Source organism: Ranitomeya imitator, chromosome 2 (assembly GCF_032444005.1).
Source record: "Ranitomeya imitator isolate aRanImi1 chromosome 2, aRanImi1.pri, whole genome shotgun sequence".
In the NCBI taxonomy this organism is placed as follows: Eukaryota; Metazoa; Chordata; class Amphibia; order Anura; family Dendrobatidae; genus Ranitomeya; species Ranitomeya imitator.
In genome coordinates this window covers 777,647,295-777,668,981 of record NC_091283.1, presented here as the reverse complement: position 1 = coordinate 777,668,981, position 21,687 = coordinate 777,647,295, and the positions used below count along the sequence as shown (strand labels likewise).

Sequence of the window (21,687 nt, the reverse complement as noted above, 5' to 3'; positions counted from 1 at the left end):
ATATTTTACCCAGAGGTGCTTCGCAGAATTTTATAACATTGGGTAATGAAAAATTATGTCTTTTCAACAAGTGTTAGTTGAGCCTCAAATGTGTCATTGTCATGAAGTAATAGGAGGAAGAGGACCCCACAATTTGCTATTCAGTTTATCCTGAGCACAGTGTTATCCCCATCAGTGGCTGGATTCAACTTTTTTGTCGTATGGTGGGTTTGCTGTGAAAAAAGCACGATTTGACTTCTGAAGAGCATTAAAATCAGGAATGATAGCACATAGCAGACCAGACGACAGAGAAATGAAGCCACACACAACTGACTAGTTTTGGCATGCAGCCTTTATCATGACTGTATTTGGAAAGCGTCTTCCATATATAGTGATCTTCTCATGAGACATCCCCATACAGAATGATAAGGTTAAAAAGCTTATTCAACTCTAGAGACTTTTTTTTTACTTATATGTATGTGTTTTGTGCTAACAATCATTTTTACATCTTGGTTTATTAAACATTTTGCACCTTTTGGCTTTTACGGGCTCTTTGTTTCGCTGTGCATTTAACATTGATGTGGTCTATGGTCATATATCAGCTAAAAGACAGTAAAGAAAGACAGATAAGAGTTATAAACTCTCATGTTCTTTCATCATAGTGAGCTCAATGACGGAATCCCACTTAAACGATTCTGCAGCCAGCAGTTAGAAGACTGTAGAAGGCAAATGGTGCAAATTTCTGTCATGAAACACAAGAATAAAAATGATGAACATCCCTTTTGATTGATAACAATGATCAACTAATTGTGATTATTGTTGTATCAGGAGGAAATTGTCACTGTTTTGAAGGAGCTGTGAGGGTCATCAAAGGAGTGTCTGAAACAAATTGTATTTGACCTAAATTAGGAAATTAAGCAACTGTCTAAACAAAACTATAAACAAGACAAAAACAATTAGTCTTCCTCTCCTTTGGTGTGTTACTCGGAGGGCCCTTTAAATATATATATCATTAATGAAATGCTAATTTCCTGTTTTGACATTGTAATTCTCGAGGTGTTGCCTGCTTTTTCCATTAGTGATATGGCTTTTGATGAGGAAGCCGTCAACACACTTTGAATCAGAATGGGAGAGCGTCACGTAAATTAATCATGTTCTCACTGTAAGCCAATCATTTCCTTTGGCCATAGGAAAAAACAAACAAAAAAAACACAAAAGTGGAGCTGTATTTTAAATATCATTTATATAACAGTGTGCAAATAATAATCTATTGTTACCTGGGTGTCAACCACTGCTTGTAAAGATTGTTCAATGGTCCATCGTGTATGCTTGATGGGTGGAGGATCGTGGATTACAAGGTGACAGATCCATTAACACAATCACAGGTGTTGACCTATCCACAGTGGGAGCTCATCTAATTACATTTCTACCTAGCAAGAACATAAGCAGCCTTCAATTGTTTGGACGGGTTTGTTACAGAGCTACACCTGGGTCAGTTTAGGTCATCATTATCATTAATTTTCTAAGGGATCTTAAAGAAACTGTATTTGCTCAAGGTTAGAACAACAAATCAAGCCTTTGTCTTGCTTCTAGTAATGTGATGTTAACTGAAGATCTTAGTAGTTTCTTTGTCAGTGGTTCCTAGTTTTCTTATCACCCCATACCCAGTTAAGCTTATCCACCTACCACTTCTAAGCATCTGTTAATGGGATGTCAGCTTTTGATACTGCTCATCCCATTCTTTACTCACCTCCTTTTTTGAAACATGACCTGGCCCACTGTAATTTTGTTTTTGAAGTTGCACCTCTATCAAACCTCATCAATTTGTTTTCTTTGCACTGCGAAACGTATTGATGGAAAGAAAGGGGTGACATTTTGTTTAAATCAAGAGGATTAGATTGTGTTTTAAACACCAATTTCCCTTCAATGCTTCTAAAGGTAGATCAAAACCTTTGAGTTTATCTCCTAGGTCATGCATCCAATATAGACTTGCAAAATAGGTTGAAAGTGTTATAAGTAACTTTCTGGTAGTGGTTGAATGGATGGGATGTGGAATATGTCACTACATAAAATGATATATTTTCTTGTTCTTTGGTCAACACTTTAATGACTTTTGGGTTTTCATTGGCCGTAAGCCATAATCAACAACATTAACAGAAATAAACACGTGAAATAGATCGCTCTGTTCGTAATGATTCTATATGATATATTCACTTTTTGCATTGAAGAACTGAAATAAATTAACCTTCCGATGATATTCTAATTTTGTAAGAAGCACCTGTATATGGATATACATAGCATATGGTCTGATGTTTGTGGTGTTTTTTTTCTAAATTTACTTTTGATTGTTGAAACAACTGCAGCCAGATGTTTGCTGGTTGGAAGTCAATAAGAGAATGTAATCAATCTACACATACTGAATTTTTTCTGGTGGCTTTCTCCAATTTCTGGTAGCATTTGTTTTTACTCTAGATGTCAACTGTTTGAGTCCATTTTCCATTTACGAATTTAAATTTTAACAAAAAAGTGCATATATAACAATTTTTGGAACAGGTTTTTGTTTTTGATTTTGTTTTGGTTGTGCCTTTAAATAGTTAGTTTCATCGTGTTTATCTTTCTTGTTGCAAAAAATGGCATGATATTCAAGCTTTTTTTTTCACAAGCATTTCTTTGGGTGTTTTTTTCTATAAATCCAAATATCAAAGCATGATTTGAGTTGAAATGTAAAATGATACAAAAAAAGTGTGGTTTTGTTTATAGAAAAATATGTGAAAATTGTAAAAATTTGGTGTGCATTGTAATTTTCACAGTAATTACATTACCCCACTTTCCTGTCTTAAGTTACAACTATCTATCTAGAAACCAAAAATGTAAGCAGCACTCCAAAATTAGTCCAAACTATAGGACTTTATTGGCCCATATGGTTTCAGTTCATAGTGTAAACTTGAGAATGGTTGGCTAAAATTCAGCATGTGTACATTGCTTTACATTCTCTTATTGACTACCAACCAGCAAACATCTGGCTGTAGGGGTTTCAACAACCAGAAGTTAAGTTATAAAAAACCCCACAAATATCTGACCTAATGCCACGTAAATCCATATACATATAATTATATTCTGTATTTCCCTGCCAAAACACTGTTCCAGTTAGCCCACTTGTGACACTGAGTCACTTCTCACGGTCAAACCGTGAGACCAGATAGTGAACGAGTCCGAGGTCAAAAGACAGGACGGTACATCATAAACAGAAGGAAGAGACAAAGGCATAGTCATGCAACATTTCAAGATAAGAGTACCAGGAGGATAACGGATCAGAGCAGAAGGGGTTATACAGATGTATGGTCATAACAAGGTTCAAGGTCAGGCAATGAAAGATCAAGAAACACAATACAAGGCACAGAAAGAACAAACCACACATAAGCTAAATGTATATCTGGCAGAGATCTGGGACTAATGCCAGTTTAGTAGCCTGGCAAACACTTGTAACAATAAACACCTGCAGACAGGCAGCGCCTCCCAGGCTCAGGTTGGATGGCCAAGCTGTCAATGCACTGACTGCTCAGCACGCCCCTGTACCAGGCTGGATGACTGATCTGTCAATCAAAGTACTGACAACTTCAGCACACATCTGTACCAGATTGGACAGCTGAGCTGTCAGCAACTGCATTCCAGACACACTGAGGGGTGGAACCGTGACACCTCCAAACCCTATGAACATCAGTATAGCCTAGGACTAGCATAGAATTAGGTCAGGTAAATGCCATGAAGATGAGAGTCAGAAATGTATACACTGCCTCCGATGCCCTTAAAGTCAAGGTCAGAGAGAGGGAATAATGATTATTATAGCTAGGAGAGAATGTATAGAGGGCACAGGGTTTGCAATCACACCAGCCGTGGAGGTTAAGGGGATCAAAAGAACCCTATGGCTCTTATTATTATTATTATTATTATTTATTATTATAGCGCCATTTATTCCATGGCGCTTTACATGTGAGGAGGGGTATACATAATAAAACAAGTACAATAATCTTGAAAAATACAAGTCACAACTGGTACAGGAGGAGAGAGGACCCTGCCCGCGAGGGCTCACAATCTACAAGGGATGGGTGAGGATACAGTAGGTGAGGGTAGAGCTGGCCGTGCAGCGGTTTGGTCAATCGGTGGTTACTGCAGGTTGTAGGCTTGTCTTATAAGAAGACTATTCTTTTAAAGGTCCCTGATAGTTGGGGGCCCATTTGTTGATTATGCATTGTGATCCATAAGCTTCCATCTACGACATTGGGTGGAGCCGTGTCTGATAGTTTTATTGTTAATTGTAAATCATACTCCATGCAAAGCCACCCTGCAAGACCATAATCATATCACAAGACTGTCACATGCAATAGATCTTAAAAAGGGCCAATATTTGGGGGTAGAAAAAGTTAATATTTAAAATATGTCGGTTAATATTCCATAAGAGAATTAAACCCAAATACATACTGGTTTTGAGACTGTTGATCAGATACTCCAATTTTTTCTAAAAATGATCAAAACGTGAATCATTATACTTGCTTGCTAATCTTGTGTGTTGCAAATTGGGTTAACTTCTGCAATGTTGGCTGCCAATCCAATGATAGATCAGCATTAGTAAAGAAACAATATAATATCAGATAAAATATTCTAGAAAACGTATAATCTAGAAAACAGGAACACAATAGAATGTCAGACTGAATATAACCAATGGTGGGTTGGTATTATATTTTAACTTTTATAATTTTTAGACAACAGCTGAGAATATACAAAAAAACATGAAAAATATTCAAAAGTAATTGCTTTATTTGAACTCTATAAAGTATACAACAGGCACTCAGCAATACGGCTGCAGGTAAAATACAGAGCAAATCAAGAGCAATTCATTATATGAAGAATATTATTCATCTACATCAAAAGAGTGCAACTGGTCAACGACCATTTGAGGACAGACGTGTTCAGACAAAGTCACTTTTTTGTTTTTTGTTTTTAGTTTTTTGTAGAATACTGTGTCAAGAGAAGACCTAAGGAAAATATATCCATAAATATACAAAATAATTGACCATTTAAAAAGAGCAGAAAGTGGAATAAATAGGCAACGTCCAATAGAACCTTCCTGACTGAAAGGATCCAAAGCTTTGATGCACACTCAGCCTTCAGAGTCATGACTGTGCATTGCAAAAAAAAAAAGAGCAAAAAATTCACACTCAGTTCTGCTTTCTACTTGTATTGACAACTTGTGTCAAAATGGATTGCATATAGAAGAACTCACAGACAGCAGAGGCTCTGCTTTGCTAAGGGCTGTGGAAGGCTGTTTGATGAACCGTAATTTGGTTTACAGAGACATTCATTCACTTTGATAGTATACCAGATTTATATTTTGGTGGCTAGGAAAATTTCATGGCAAACTCCATTCCAAAACATTGCTTTAATTATGAAGTGACGTTATCCCATACAGAACAATTTATCAAATATTTTTGGAGCTTCACAAGTTGGGCCAGGAGGACATCTCGGCAAAGTTGGAGATCATAGGAACAAACGATGATATAATGAGTTGACACAAGCACAAGAACCCCAACAGAAGAGCACTTTGGGTGTCCACTGGTTTTGAGAACTTTTTTATTTCTAGTAGAGATTGAGGAAGTAGCTTTTGAGATAGTTATTTTTCAGAATGGTTGGGGAAGTCTGTGTTGCAAGGTTCTGCATCATGCATTAGTGGGGTTTTCCTTCATTTTCTGTGGCGTAGGATAACAAACATTAAACTGATATAATTTTTGTCCCTGCATATTTTCTTATTGCACATGTTTACAAATTTATTTATTATAAGTGTTACTATAGTCAGTCTGGAAGAACAAAAGATTGGAGGCTGAATGCCACTTTTTTATATTGCACCGCTGAAGTGGTGCTTTAAATGTAATTTCCCTGCCCCCTGTCTCATACTCACCTGCAGCTGAATTCAGCCTTTTCCAGTGTTGCTCCTGTCGATCACCAGCGAAAAGTGACCTGCCAGCAGCTCCGGTGTTTCATGGAGGTCGCTTTTCCATACAAGTCTATGAGAGCCTCGTTCTGACCTCATTTTGGCTCTCATAGACTTGCATTGAGAGCTTGTCACATAGCTTCTGACTTCTGGCCAGTCAGAAGCTACTGTCACACGATGGCACTGTGGGACTGGAGTGGTCCCGAAAAACTGTGAAGATGCCAGATGGTATGTGCCCTGGAGCGTAAGGGACTTACATTTAAGGCAACACACCAGCGGTGCAATGCAAAAAACACTGCAGTGGAGCTCTAAGTGCTTACAAGCCTGTACAATTAAATTGGCTATTATTACAATGAGGTTCCTAGATATTAAATAAACACTTAAAAGGTGTGTCTAGTTTATAAAACCCACAGAGTGAAGATTGGAGAGTAGTTACAAAGAGCATCTGCTAGGCTGGAGAACCTGTCCTATCCTGTATTACATAAAGAACCTGCTTCAAAATGGGCCCTGTGTAATATTTTATTTGTGCTGTGGTGGTGCTGCAGGGAAATCAAAGGGAACCGTTCATCGGGTTTTCAGACCCCAAACTAACAACACGTTTGCAAAGTTCCTGAAATGTTGAGGCAAGGTCCTGCTGACTTTGCGTGAGACATTGACTAGGATCTGCGCATGTGCAGCCTTTGGGAAAGATGGTGCTTTCTTGAGATCTCGGGTGGGAGAGCAGGTCACAAAAACAACATGAAGTCATAAAGCTCAACAGGAGTCCGGTGTTAGAAGTGGAAAGAGGAAGAAAAGCCGAAGAGCTGGATGAGCAGGGCCAAACTCTCTGCTCTTGCATCTCAGTTGCATAAAAAATTGCTGTTGGATTTCTATAAAACAGAGGCACAGACTTATAAAGCAAAGTTATGAGCATAATCATCATTACAGGGACTTTACATAGATGACGTTTGTTTGGGGGTCTAAAAACTTGCTAACAGGTTTTCTTCAAACATTCAAGGGGATGTTAAGGCTTAGAAGAACATGGTTTCTTTCTTTTAGAAACAGGTCCAAGTATCCTCAACACAGGGACGTTTTTGTAGTCAGCTCACTGTCAACTTTCTAACAAGTAAGAATTATCCCAGTTGGAAAACCAATTCTTATACAAAGGCCTTTCATGAAAAACACAAAATCTAAATGTGATCTAAGGAGAAAGAAAATGGTAATATACCGTGGAAAATTCTAGACGTGAAGGTCAGGACCATCCATAGCATCACATGCTTTGAATATAAAGCATATAACTTATGGGTTCACTAATTGGCGGGCGGATGGAGAACACTGCCGATTCTAGCTTTGTAAGCTGTGATTATAGTGGATAAGATGATGGACCAGGGTTCCCAACATCATTTTTTTTCTAGTTGACCACCAATCCAAAAAATGACAGACAGCGAACAGTCATAGATAAATTATAAAACTATGATAACTTAATAACCAGATATGAACTCAGTACCATCATTTTCTATGAGCATTAAAATGGTGATCATGGCATTAATGACTTACTTAATTACTACTAGTCTTAAAAAAGACACGCATCCAATTTATTCATTTTTGGGGAGATAGTGGGAAAAAAGTCCCATATTTCTGCAGACTACTCAAGAATTTACAAAAAGTTGGAAACCCTGTTAGGACCATGAAATGGAGGTTGAAGTAAAATGTTTACTTAACTATCCTTACTTTGCTAATATTAGGGATATAGCGATATGATGAACAGAATATGAAGAAATAAGTGGAAATGAAGGTGAGAACAAATCAATGAAATTTATAAAGACCGCCAATAATGTCCCCCAAAAATGTAAAGATCTAAACTTTTCTAATGTCTTCTCATGATCAGAAAAAAGATACCTACATTTTTCCATCAACAGCAACAAGTCTGGTAAATACGTTTTCCTGATGTTTTAATTTTTTTAATGATTTGTATCAATACACAACAATTCTAGATTATGAGTGAAAGCATTGAACATGATTATGTAATATTAAAAAATACAACAAATGAAAAATAGGATGGAGTAAAGGTGTTTTCCAAGAATTGTGATTCTCACCCCATCGACCAACGTTTGGTTAAGAATTTATGATGTCCCAAGGCCCATCGATGGCTCTTCCCTTCTGCTGCGGTGCTTGCAGTGGTGGTGTTATCAGAACAGTGCACATCACCACTGCAGCCAATGACTGAGCTCAGTGTCTTGTGCTGTCTTCAATGGTAGAGCCGCTGAGCTCAGTAATACGCAGCGATGTGCACTATAGTCATGACATCATTGCTGCAGCCTGTAAACAGTCACTGGGGCAGCAGGAGGGAGGCAGCCCTGGACCTGGGAAAGGTAAGTAACAGCTTTTTTGTGATTATTTTTTTATCTGAGCATTGGACAATGGAGTTCATAATGCTAATGCCGGAAAATCCCTTTAGTAGGCAATAACAAAGCAGCAGTATTACCATGACAAGTATTTAAAGGGAATCTGTCACTAGGTTTTTGCTATGTGAGAGACCCTGAGTCCAGCGATGTGTCACTTACTGGGCCGATTTGTGTACTTTTTTTTAACAAAAATCATAGTTTTATGAGCAGGAGATTATCACTAGAAGACTAGTAGATCTGCTGCTATGTAGTCCTCCATATTCATGATCTCTGTATGACCCCATCCCAAAAACTGATTGGCAGTTTTCTGCCTATGGACAGAGCACACAGTAAGAAGGCAATCAGTGGTGTGGACGGGGTTATACAGAGCTCAGCATTCAGAGAACAGTTCAATTTGAGCAGATAAAACAGTTTTTAATCAAAACTGCAGGACTCAATAAATAACACATCGCTGGAATCAGGGTCTTTGCCCTACATCCTGCTGCTCTGCGAATGAGTAGCACAATCCTAGTGACAGATTCCCTTTAATGCATGAGTTTGAAGTTGGTCATACACGACATTGTTGTTGACTAAATGATTGACGTACAGCTAATTCACCCAGTTGTCCCATTAATATGCATGCTAAATTGAATTTTTGCATCATAAAAATGCAGGAGCACACCACTTCTCTGCTTCCTAACTTCCTGCTTGCTGGGGCACTGTGCACGCCTGATGGTTGGCAGTTTCAAGCAACAGCATAGTCACACCGCTGGCCCAACACGGTGTGCTTTCCCATGCTGCAAGAAGAAGCATCTTTCCCTTTGCAGCATTGGAAGAGAACAGTAACACTGAGGCTGGCTCACAGGCTTACAAGCTCTATAGTAAAGAGCTGGCAAGTGCTGCGCTCTTTGTATAGGAGACCGACCACCTCTAATAGACTGCAGCGGTGGCTGATGACACAGGTAATGATGAACATTAAACTATAAAATGAAGAAAACCTTCATTCTTGAGAACAGAGAAGATTTTAAATGAGAAGAAAATTGCAAAGTTACTTGTTTTTTACAATCTCTTAGCAATTTTACTCATTTGAGAAGATGAGACTACCTCTTCTAACTCATTTTGGCGCGCATGTTTATTTTAATGGTTACAGGTGAATAAGTAGCAGCCAAAAACATTGTTTCAATGGAAGCATGTGCAATGATTCTTTCCTCTTACATCTGCCATCAGAAAAGTGATGGGAGGAAGATGGTTGGGAAGCCCTCATACAAATTCAGTGATTGGACAATGTTCTAATGCAAGTGGCAGATGTAAAATGACGTCTGAATCATGATTTCTTAAAGGGGTGGTCCAATGGCAAAGTGATTTTCACTCTAAATCCCTATCTATTTAGTGCCATAATGAAAACTACTTTCTAATATACTTGCATTAAATATTCACTATCCATCCTTAACTAATTGCTTTTCAATTTTTTCCCCTACTTGATGCTTTGAGAACCCCCAGTGCATGCTGAAAGCATTATCAGAAGGCAGAGGCTGCAATTCCTGCCTTGACATTTGTCCCTTCCCTGAAGTAAAGCATCATTTCAGTGACCGGTCTAGTCCCTGCACGTTGTGCACTGTGCGATGTGCACGATGACAGCGCACTCTCTCTGTTGTTGGCTCTGAACAGTAGTAGTGGGCTGACAACAAAGTGGAGACATAATACCCGATATGCAGAGACCAGTGACATCATTTATGCCGATGTGCTAGTCTCTGCATGCTGGGTATTCTGACACCTCTCTGTTGACAGTTCTTTACTGCTGATGTAAGCCGACAGCAGAGCGCGCTGCCATTGTGCACATCACACAGTGCACAGCATACAGGGACTAGGCCAGCCCCTAAAACGAGCATCCCAGATGATACTTCATTTCAGGGAGGGGGCAGAGGCTTCAATCACTGCCACAGCGATGACACTTTGTTTTAGTATCGCAGCATGCACTGGGGGGTTCTCAAACAAGGCATCATCAAAACGGAAGAAGGGAAAACAATAGAATAGCAGTTAGGGAAGGATAGGGAATTTTTTATGCAAGTAAACTAGAAAATAGTTTAGATTATGGCATTAGATACATAGGGATTTAGAATGAAAATTACTTTGCCTTCGGACCACCCTTTTAATATTCATGTATGAAAGCCTACAGAGATGGCTGCACAGTGGGAGCTTTGCCTCACAGGTCAAATTAACCCATTCCACCACATAACATGTCAGGCCTCCTTTAAGAACTGTTTTATTAGGATAGTGTGGAGTCATTGGGATTAGTAGAGGAATATTTTATACATTATCGGGAGTTTGCCAACTCTGCCGGGAGGATAGCTCCGAAAAGCGAGTCATCATTTCACCCTGCGTATTAACTAGCCTTTTTTGCCGTAAATAATGTATTCGAGCCTCGGGAGTCTGGTCCAGTATGCTGGAGGACAACTACTTATTTTAGGCGCACCTTAGCAAAACAGTTCTACCTGTGTCAAGACTGATAGTATGTCATAGATTAATTAGACCCACACATACATTTATACATTTCACAGAAATGATGCTGCATCCCATTCACAGATACACAGCTCCAGTACATTGAACAGAAGTCATTAAAACAACATCATCGTTTCCGTATTTCATCAATATAGAATAATAAAGGCATAGAAATCGTCAGCAGAAAGAACTGTAAAACAGAGCAAGCTAAGAAAGGACAACGTCTTGAGGTGTGTTTGTCATAGTCATGCAGCATAACATCGAAACGCTTACGTTATTAGAAGATGCCGTGAATTTAAGGCACTTGTAACAATGCCGAAATCATCAGGTTTTAGGGGTCAGGACTATGGGACGGATGAGGGGACAGGGTACAGTCGCTCACTAATACTGACAAGGTCCACCTGTACCTAATAAAACACTGCACATTACAAATAAGGAAATGATTAAATAATCCAATGAGTTACTAAGAAAAGAACTACAATGCCTATCTTATCGGAACACAAAATTATCAATATTTACAAATACTGTTCGCATGAGTCCTGCGGTAACGATCACGCTAATGCGGTTTAATGAGCACATCTACACTCCAATCCAGACATGCAAGGGACACATAACGTAGATGAATATCTCACAGCCAGAGGATGGCGCTGTATGACAAACCAAATCGAAAAAGTAACATTAATCTCGCAAAGCCGTCTACAATAGCACGTTGAGTCACAATGGGTTTTTCTTCATGTTCTGTGTTATCATTTTATATTGCCTTTCCAATATTCCCCACCCCTCCCCATCGATACCGTTGTACAACGGGTTCTTATACATTCCGAGAGTCTTCAGTTTATTAAACCTTTACAAATGAAAGTGCCCACATTATTAACTCAGAAATGACCACTAACCTTTTCACAATGAGGATGAATGATGTATATGATGTTAGCTGATGTCAGTTTCTACCTATAACCAGATAGACCCAATGAAAATATTACTGCCTCTGCCCCTAGAGGGCGCTGCAGAGGAATAAGGAAGCCTCTTGTGTGACGAATATAGAACTGCATGACATCAAATCTAAGTCTTTAGGCGAGGTGCCAAAAAGCACGCGAAATAGTTTTCTTTTTTTTGCTTTCATTTTTTTTTCTTTTAAATATTAAAAAATCTACAGTAAAATGGTGCTCCAGTCTTTGGACAAAGTACAGTGGAAGGGCACGGTACATTCATGACGAAACCTTGGCCTTTTAACAGTCAGGGTTCTCATCTTTCCCAGCACCGTTCTCCCAGTAGATAAACAGTAGCTATCCCCTTATATAGAGGTAGTCACAGAGTATATACAGTATATGCCATATCGTTTGTTCAGTTCCTTGTCTAGCCTTCGGCTACGATGTGTCGCGGCAGAACAATAGTTTGCTCCCAGGACATTAGTCTGATATTTACATTGGACTCCTATACAAATAGACACTACAGTACTATTATTTCACATCTTCTATATATAACATGCTATAGGTTTATTATTATTATTCCTGTGCTTCTTGGCTTATTGCTACATATCGACTCAGTTGGGTTATGTAATACTTTGGACAGCCAAGAGCAAAGCTGAAGTGCTTAATAGATAAGGAAAGGATAGCCTAGATTACATTGTGAAGCCGGCCATACACACCAGATAGCTTTAACTAATCTATCTGCTGAAGGCTATTTCTTCTGATGCCCACTTGGCATGGCCGAATGTCCATGGCATGATCATCTTGCCTAAAGCACCACTCCAGGGTTTTCATTGTAGTGATCGAGTGGTGCTTCTAATCTAAGGTCTCCTCCCCTAGACTTATACTTACCTGTCGCCATCTTCACCTTCTATCAGCGCCGTTCCAGTCAGTCTCCACCCATGTGTGACCTTCCGGATTACCCCAGTGTTTTCTGGAGCGAGCCTGAGGTCACTTTTCAACGCATGTCTATGAGACCTTCGTTCTAGCTCTTTTAGACTTAAATTGACAGCTTGTGACTTCCGGCCAGTCACAAGATGGTTCTGAGGGACCGGAGTGGCGCTGATAAATGTTGAACACTCTGGCGGGTAAGTATGAAGTTAGGGGGAGGAATCTTAGATTAGAAACACCACTCCAGTGCTGAAAAAAAATGCTGGCGTGGTGCTTTAATGAATAAACTTGTAAACTGCTTACAAAAACGAACAACTCTGCAATTAACTTGTTAGAAAAAATATTTTCAGTTCTCAAGAAAGAGGGGCATTTTCTTTTAATGTTATTTTGGTCGAATATGCTCAGTGCTTACCAGCTTGTTCTAACATAGCTTGTAAGCGCAGCACTAAAGCTAACCTATATCGCAATGTTAGCTGACAATCCTGCAGTCGGGGAATCGTTGTGGGGTCCCCTTACACATTAGATGGTCAGGCGGCACCACCATAGATACTATCAACATGAATCTTATGATTGCGGTCAGCTTTATTATATTTTCAGGTACGGATTTAGTTGGAAATTAATCGGTATTGCCTTCGCAAATGTAATATTAGAATTTCTAATTAAAACAAGTAGTTTTCCTATATCTACAGTAAGAAGTGATGATTTGTGGACATCTCACAGATCAAGTATATACATAGCACCTAGGTAAAGTACTAAGACTTTATCACATCCTGACATCATGTAAGAGAACCCTTCTTCAGGCCTTGATTTAAAAAATGGACTAATTACCAGAATAGGTGGTTTTACCATCATTCCCTTTCATTAGGTTGTAATATTCTTTAAAAAGAATTTGAGTATTAATTATTTCTGTAATTGTTTCCTTTTAATAAAGGATCTGCAATTTGTCAGCTTCAATATAATATTGATACAAGAGCACAAGGTTTGGGTCTTTGTAGCATCCCATTGTGTGACTATATATATGTCCCTAATTAGGCTTAAAGGGCTTGTCCATTCTTAAGCTACAAGTCTCTGAATCCTCATGTTGCGCGCTCTGACGATTCTCTGCTGTCGGGAGGTCATGTGATCAAAAGTATACGATTTGCATGCTCCCAGCCACATTCCAACTAGACTGTATCTGGTCTCAATACACTTAAATTGAGTCGGGTCAGGCAAGTCTAGTCAGCATGTGACCACATGTATGAAAATCTCTTACTTGTAGTCACATGCCTGCCACCGGAAAATCCTCACAGTGCTCGCGATGTGAGGATTCACAAGTCTGCAGTCATATAGAGTGACATAAAGCTGATTAACCCATGTAATTAACCATGGGCCAAGTGGAAAGTTATGGAATGGCAGGTCTGTATATCTGTACTAAACCGTCCTATATATGAATTATAGCAACATTTCTGAATTACTATTAGCCCATTAAACAATAACTGGTAACGAGCGTTCATAGGAATGTTTATTCCCAACTATCAATCCATCTAAACAGTCCAGTAAACATCCAACAAAAACCTGTTTGTCGGTTGCGATGTATGTCTTTTGGGCAGATTTAACCCCTTAATGGCCATTTTCCGTTTTCGTTTTTTACTCCCCTTCTTCCAAGAGCCATAACTTTTTTTTATTTATCCAGCTATTTAGCCGTATGAGGGCTTGTTTTTTGTGGGACTAGTTGTACTTTTGAATGACACCATTCCTTCTACCTCATAGTGCACTGGAAAACGGGAAAAAATTACATGTGGTGAAATTGCAAAATAAAGGGCAATTCCACAATTTTTTTTTACAATTTACTATGTTTAATATATGGTAAAACTAACCTGGCAATATAATTCTCCAGGCCAGTATGAGTATACAAATATCAAACATGTATTATTTTATTTTCATGATGAAAAAAATTTCAGAAATCTGTCGCCATTTTCCGAGACCTGTATCGTTCTCATTTTTCTTGATCTGGGGCTTTGTGATGGAATATTTTTTTGCGCCCAGAGCTGAAGTTTTCACTGATACCATTTTGAGGTTGATACAATGTTTTGATCGCCTCTTATTGCATGTTATTGCAATGTTGCGGTGACCAAAAAACATAATTCTGGCATTTTGATTTTTTTCCTCATTACGCCGTTTACTGATCTGCTTGATTTTTATATATTTTGACAGATATGACATTTTGCCACCAAAATTATGCATATTTATTTTTTATTGTTTTATTTTTAATGGGGTAAAAGGAAGGTGATTTTATTTATATTTATTCTTATAGTTATTTTTTTATATTTTTGAAAACTTTGTTTTTTTTATACTGTATTTAAAAGACTCGAAGCTGCGATTGTATGATTGACTGTTCTTCCACCCTGCTATGTATAGCAAATGTCACAATCTCCTATGAATGCTGGTCACAAGGCGGCGTTCACAAGAGGATCGTGATGACAGGCACAGGGATCTCCCGGCTGTCCTGACAACCCATAACCACGATGTCGTGACGGGCGCACTTATGGGCAGGATCAATGGCACGCTTGCTGTCTGTGCTTGTTAAATGCCACTATCAGTGATTGATAGCAGTATTTAGCTAGCTAACAGCCGCGGGTGGATCTCGAATCCACCCGCAGCTGTTAGAGGCACTTGATGGCTGATTGGTCGTGAAGGGGTTCAAAATCATCATCGGCAGCACATCGTGCTATGTGTTGCCGAGAACATGGGCTCGAACAATTATAATAACGATCGTTCTGCTTATATAGACTGTTCATCATTCTGTCTATCAAGGACAATAAATGACATGGATTGTGCCATGTAAACCCAGCAGAAATTCTCCATGAAGGTGTAAAGATACCTGCAAAGTAGGGTCACAGAAAGGAAGCTATAAGAGACCCCCCAACCTTCTATATGACAAATACAGATTCCATTTGATCTAATCTATGAATCTCACGTCATCAGGTGAAGTAACGATTGCACTTCTTTTCCGATACTTTTTCTAAGGGCAGAGACAGACTTCCATATTTCTCGTGCGAGAATCACATCGTAACCCTCATACTGGCTGTCGGCTCTCCTGACCTGAGCTTTACAGCTGCATAGAAATACATCATATAGTCTTGCTCAGGTCAGAAGAGGTGCCGGGCCAGTCCATGCAGTGCGATGCGAATCTCGCACAAGAAATACGGCAGTCTGTCTCTGCCCTAATATTGCCATCCTAGACTCCATCATCTCCGATGATGCTCAGTGTCCATTGAGTAGCCTTTGATCTCTACTGGTGATGAGGGATCGCCTAGCAAACAGGCCATCCCTGCATGTGTTGTGGCTGCCGAACAGCCTCGAGACATGCAGCCGCTGGGACTCGAACATATTATTCGAGCACGCGTGATCGGACAACACATTATCGCTTATCACTGATGTATAGATTGCTAGGAATGTATGTATGACTATTCTAGTTATTCAGTATATAAGTGTTTGCCAGGAATGTGTACACTTTGTCCCTAATCACAGTCCACTTCCAAATCGAGAACCTAGAACCTCAATCACGATCACATTCAATGCTATAGATGAAGATGGATGAATGAACACGATGCCTTCCATGATCATTTTCAACAGCATATGCAACAGTTGTGCTTTTTTATTAATAGAATCGTTAAAAATCTAACAAAAGAAAGGTTAACATTCAGTCTGGTCATGAACACAAGTAAAAAAAAAAAAAAATACACAGATTTGAGAATTGGATTGACATGAACATAAAATGACCAAATGATTGTGGTCCTCACAATGAGTGCGAAAAAAAACCAAATGTCCGATTCAGCACTTTACTGGGGAACTTTTGTATTACACAGATTATTATGGTCTATCTACTGCTTACACTCGCTGGTGGTAGCTGGAACCAACAGTCGTGGGAATAAAGCCTTTTATTCACTAGAAATATACGATATCTTGAAGGACAAGAACAATTTCATGTACATTTGTTTTGTTTTTATTCACTTAAATGCATATATTTTTTGGACTAAAAATAATGTTTGCAATCAGGTTTCATTAAAAAAATGTTGCATTCTTTACTTTCTAAAGCCTCCGTTTTGCTACGGGTAGAATGAGTTCACTAAGGATCCATCACTGAGTTAATTTCAGAAAGAATTTCTATCTTTTTTATTTGTCTTTTACCAAAAATCCTTTTGTGCAGATTTATAACCATAGGATCCTCCGAGCTGATCTAAGTTCACAAGGGCTCAAGAAAAGGAATATTAAAGAGTTAAGGTCTGTTTACACGGATCGACTGCTGATTGGTAAACTTTTACCGATCGGTTGCCCGTTTACACAGGCAGGGCAAAGCAAAGGATGCCTACTGAGCGATCGATACCGAAAATGTTGATCTTTTATGTTTCATAAATAATCATTTCACCCAATGAATTAGCATTTTTGTTCGTTCATCAGGTGGTAGGCAGCCTGTCTGCATGGCAAGATAATTGTGAAACAAGCATTTTTAGCGATTATCTTGCGGTTTCAATGCCCCTTTACAAACTCTCCATTAGAATGAGCTCACTGTCAGCTTCTCAGTTGACTCATTCTGCAGCCAGCAATGAACAAGAGAACGAAAAAAGCCTGTAAAAGCCAAACAGCGCAACATTTTTTAATGGTACTCAATTGCAAACATGATTTTTAGCCTCGGATACATACATTTAAGAAAACACAACTCCCAAAAACTTGTTCATATCCTTTAAAGATGTCAGCTGCTCTTGCTAAATTTAAAGGGATCATAAACACTAGGATGCATTGCAATATTCCTGGAGGGTATATTGTGCTCCCTTCACCAGGGTAGTGTACCTTCCCCACAAGATCTTACAGTACTATCAGTGATCAGCGGCCACCTTTAACCCTTTGTACAAAGCGCAGGGTCTCCCAACCCGTTAGTTAAATGCTATAGGGCACCAGGAACTATTTCTCCATGCTGCGTACTCTTGAATATTAGTTCAGCCTTTGTATTGGGTGCCATATGGCAACAGAGAACACTTTAGTTGAAGGAAGGAGAGTATTTTTCAGCAGGACACAGCTGGGGTAAAAGATTAATAAATACTTCCCATATTTATCTACTCTGACCTGCAGTAAGTCATCAGTTACGCACTTTAAAAGAGACATGCATCTTTCACCCCACTGCCGCTGCTGACCTACTCATCCCATCAACCCCAGCCAGCCAGATGATGGTGAGAGTTGTAGTCTAACAGCAGAGGGAGGGGGTTATACTGCACATCCCTCCTAGAAAGAGTCAGGACAACTGTGCCGAAATAAATTATTCCTTCCTATGGATCGTCCTAGCTACAAAATATGTACAGTTTTAATACATTTTACACTATACGGTTCAAAAGGTAAATTGTGAACTCTGCAATTATAGAAAGCATATATTTTTGAATGAGGCTTTGCTTCAGGACCACCATGTCGACTGCTATATTAAAGAAGGGGGGGAAACAACAACAAAAAAAAGTTATGTTAAAGAGGGTTATTGTGTGAACTAAGCAATAAGTCCTAATGCCACTGTAGTTACTATAGCAGCATCAATCAAGGCATCATGGTGACCCCGAGCATTAATCTTCCCCAGTTCTTTCTTTTGTTCTCTTGGCAGCCATGTTTCAGGAAAGCTGTCTTCAGCAAGGCAGAAGCAGGTACGAGAAATGCATTAAAAGTCAATGTCCCATCCTGAGTTGTCATCAGGTGGAGGATCGTCATTGTCTTCTGGAAAACTGTCAAAATTGCTTGTGTCTGTTGGGGATGCAACCTGCAAAAGGAGAAATGGAGAAACAAAGTCAGGGCAGAAATATTCGTAAAGGAGTCCCCACCTACCACGTGCTATATATAATACTGGCGTCTATTTATGTAACAGATGGAGGATTGGGGTCCATAGCTTTGTGCCCCTTATCCTAAGGGGGCGATTCATCAAAACTTTTTTGCCAAATTTCTGGTGAAAAAAACCTTGAAATGTTGTAAGCTTTTTGCGCAGTGCAAGGTTTCGCCAAAACATGCGCCTTCTGGAGTTTTCACAAAGTAGGTGGGGCTGGGTAGGGACAGGTATGACCTGAGGCGTGGTGACCCTTGTTCATCAAATTCATGACAAGCGGTGTCATTTGCTCTTCGTACAAATCTTACTCCAGCTATGGCTGGAGTAAGATTTGTGGCAAGGCGCACATAGTGGCGCACACTAGTGATGAGCGAGTGTACTTGTTGCTCGGGTGGTCTCCGAGTATTTGTTAGTGTTCGGAGATTTAGTTTTCATCCCGGTAGCTAAATGACTTCCAGGCTGAGTACATGTGGGGGTTGCCTGGTTGCTAGGGAATCCCCACATGTAATCAGACTGTCTAGTAGCTATAAATCATTCAGCTGCAGCGATGAAAACTAAATCTGCGAGCAGTCATAAATACTCGGAGTCACCCGAGCGTGCTCTGGAAAACCCGAGCAACGAGTGCACTCGCTCATCACTAGCGCACACCTCTACAGGACTAGCCTGTTTCATGAAGAGGTGCGTGCAGACAAACTGACTTGGAGTGGTGGCATCATCCTATCACAGGACCACACTGGTATCTGTGAGATCTTCAGTATGAGACTTTCTTTCACAAATGTTAATGGATGCTGACAGTGAGGGCTGGACTTTATACACGTGCAGAGACGAGCGGATCGAGCAAAATTCAAGTTCACCACGTTGTGGATTTTCCTGGGAAATTGGAAATGCCGCCAAGTTATTCCATGTGAATTAATTGTTGTCTATAAAGACCTAAAACCATAATAAATGTAATATTTAAAAAAAATGTATACTCACTATATTGCTCTCCTCATCATCCCCATCCGAGACTCATCATATTTTTCTTATCAGCACTGAAATTTCAGGCCTCTTCAAGATAGACTGAGATTTCTGGTGCTGATGGGGCCCAGAACGGTTCTTTACAAGGGCACATACGGTCACGGTGCACACCGTGGCATTGTGATCTTACGTGCACATGCACAAAACTGCAGTGGTGATAAAAAGATGCAACGAGTACCGGACGGGAGACGACAAGGTCAGAAGGTGAGCATCAAGGTGAATATAAGTTTGCTTTTTTAACCTTTTAATGATCCCCATTTTGCAGAAGTGCGAATGCAGACTTTTGTAAAATTTGGGTAGAATTTAATTCCTCTCGAATAAATTCACTCATCTCTACACCAATAGGACTGAATGAAAATCCTGAATTAAGTGGCTGAGACGAGTATCCCGGTACGAATCCTCACATATCATGGGTCTCTATCAGGGTAAATTCCTACAGAACGATGCCCCATGGAGAATGATATAATCTTTTGTGCTGCACAAAAGATCATTTCACGTGAAGAACGAGTGGTTTGCTCATTCATCAGGTGATAGGGAGCCTGCTTACACGACATTATACGGTAAGAGTGCAACAAGCTTTTTTTAACAACAATCGTCCACAATTATCCTGCAATGTAAATGCCCCTTTGGAATAATACTGTAACTAGAACCCAGGTACTGTCCAATTGCTGGCGGTTACAGATTAGCATTATCCTGTATTGTAATAGATTAATAGTTATTTTATTGTTTCTGTATCTGCAGTCTGATCCATCGGGTGAGAGACAGGAAGCCTCACTGATGTCTATGACATGTGGCCCATCACCGATAGACTCCAGAGTATTCTCTCGCTGCACAATGGACCATTCAGAAGTGAAGAGAAGGAGCAGCAAGCTGTGCTTTGATAATAACTCTAGAACGTTTCAATACATCTCATTGACTTTGAGAATGTTTTTTCGTGACACATTGTACTTTATGTTAATGATAAATTAAAGTTGATATTTTCTGTGTTTATTTATAAAAATATTAAAAACTTGTCAAAAAATTCTAAAAAGTAACAATTTTCAAACTTTGAATAATTATCCCTTTAATCTAGAGTAGACAGCCATATCCCATAAAATAGTAGTTTAATAAAATGTACCTCATGTCTGCTTTACATCAGCACCATTTTTAAAATATCTTTTATTTTGCTAGTAATAATTTTTCCTTTTTTTTAAGGAAATTTACAAATTTTTGAAATGACTTTGGCAGACCTACAGCATATGTCATAAAATCCCCAAAAGTGAGACCATTTTAAAAATAGCGCCCCTCAACGTATTCAAAACTGCTGTCAGGTAGTTTATTAACCCTTCAGGTGCTTTTCAGGAATTAATACAAAGTGACATGACATGAAGGAAAAATGTTTTTACCACCTAAATGTTGTTAACTTCTGATCAGGCCGCTATAGCCGTTTACTCTAAGGCCGCTATTTGACCGTGAATTGCCGTGGAAAACATCAGGACCACACGATCGTGATCTCAGGGTGCCGATGGGATTAAAGAGGAAGCCCCCACACTCTGTTAACCATTTAGATGCCATAGTCACTATTGACAGTAGTATCTAAGGGGTTAAAAAGCCATGGTTGGTGCCAAAACCAATCAAGTGTTAGAATCTGTTTAGTTTGTGACTATCTGCAATTTTCTTGTGGAGTTCTGGCTGCTGGTCTTTTTCCCCTGGTGCTGGGTTTGTCTTGGGTCAGGTGTTTGTTTCCCTCTTTATTAACCACCACCTGCCTCCCAGTTCTTGCTGGACAACAGTGTTTATCTGCTTGAGCTCTAGCTTGGTGCTTTGCTTTTTCTTCTGTGAGTGTTATTTGTGCAGTTCTGGGACCTCTGGTTCTGCTAGCCTTAGTTTCTGTTTTCTATTGGTTTCTGCAGCCTTCTCTGTGTTTTCTATTAGGAGGTGACCCGTTTTTGTACCCAGTCCTTGGTTCTTTAGGGAACCCCATCCCCTTATCTATAGGTCTTCGCTTGAGATTAACCTAGGATCGACGGTGGGTCTATTCGCAAGGAATGGGTCGCCCACTCCATCGTAGGGTTTCAGCCTAGTCATAGTGCAGGTTCAGTTTTCCCCCTTCTACCTTAGTCCTGTGTTGCAGATCCGTAACATCAAGTCTGATACAGCAAAGTGTCAGCT

At 39.6% G+C, this 21,687-nt stretch overlaps 1 protein-coding gene across 6 annotated transcripts in view; it reads right to left on the bottom strand.

Moving 5' to 3' along the window:
- Window positions 1-16,285: 16,285 nt before the first annotated feature.
- PRKG1 (protein kinase cGMP-dependent 1) overlaps window positions 16,286-21,687 on the bottom strand; it is a 1,430,268-nt gene continuing 1,424,866 nt past the window's right edge. For 5 of the 6 annotated variants that reach the window (XM_069753539.1, XM_069753538.1, XM_069753535.1 and 2 more), the window contains one exon: window positions 16,286-18,459. In XM_069753539.1, coding sequence (XP_069609640.1) covers window positions 18,361-18,459 — 99 coding nt within the window. In that variant the 3' untranslated portion in view covers window positions 16,286-18,360. The remainder of the gene's footprint in view (window positions 18,460-21,687) is intronic. The other variant, XM_069753540.1, reaches the window with a different exon arrangement.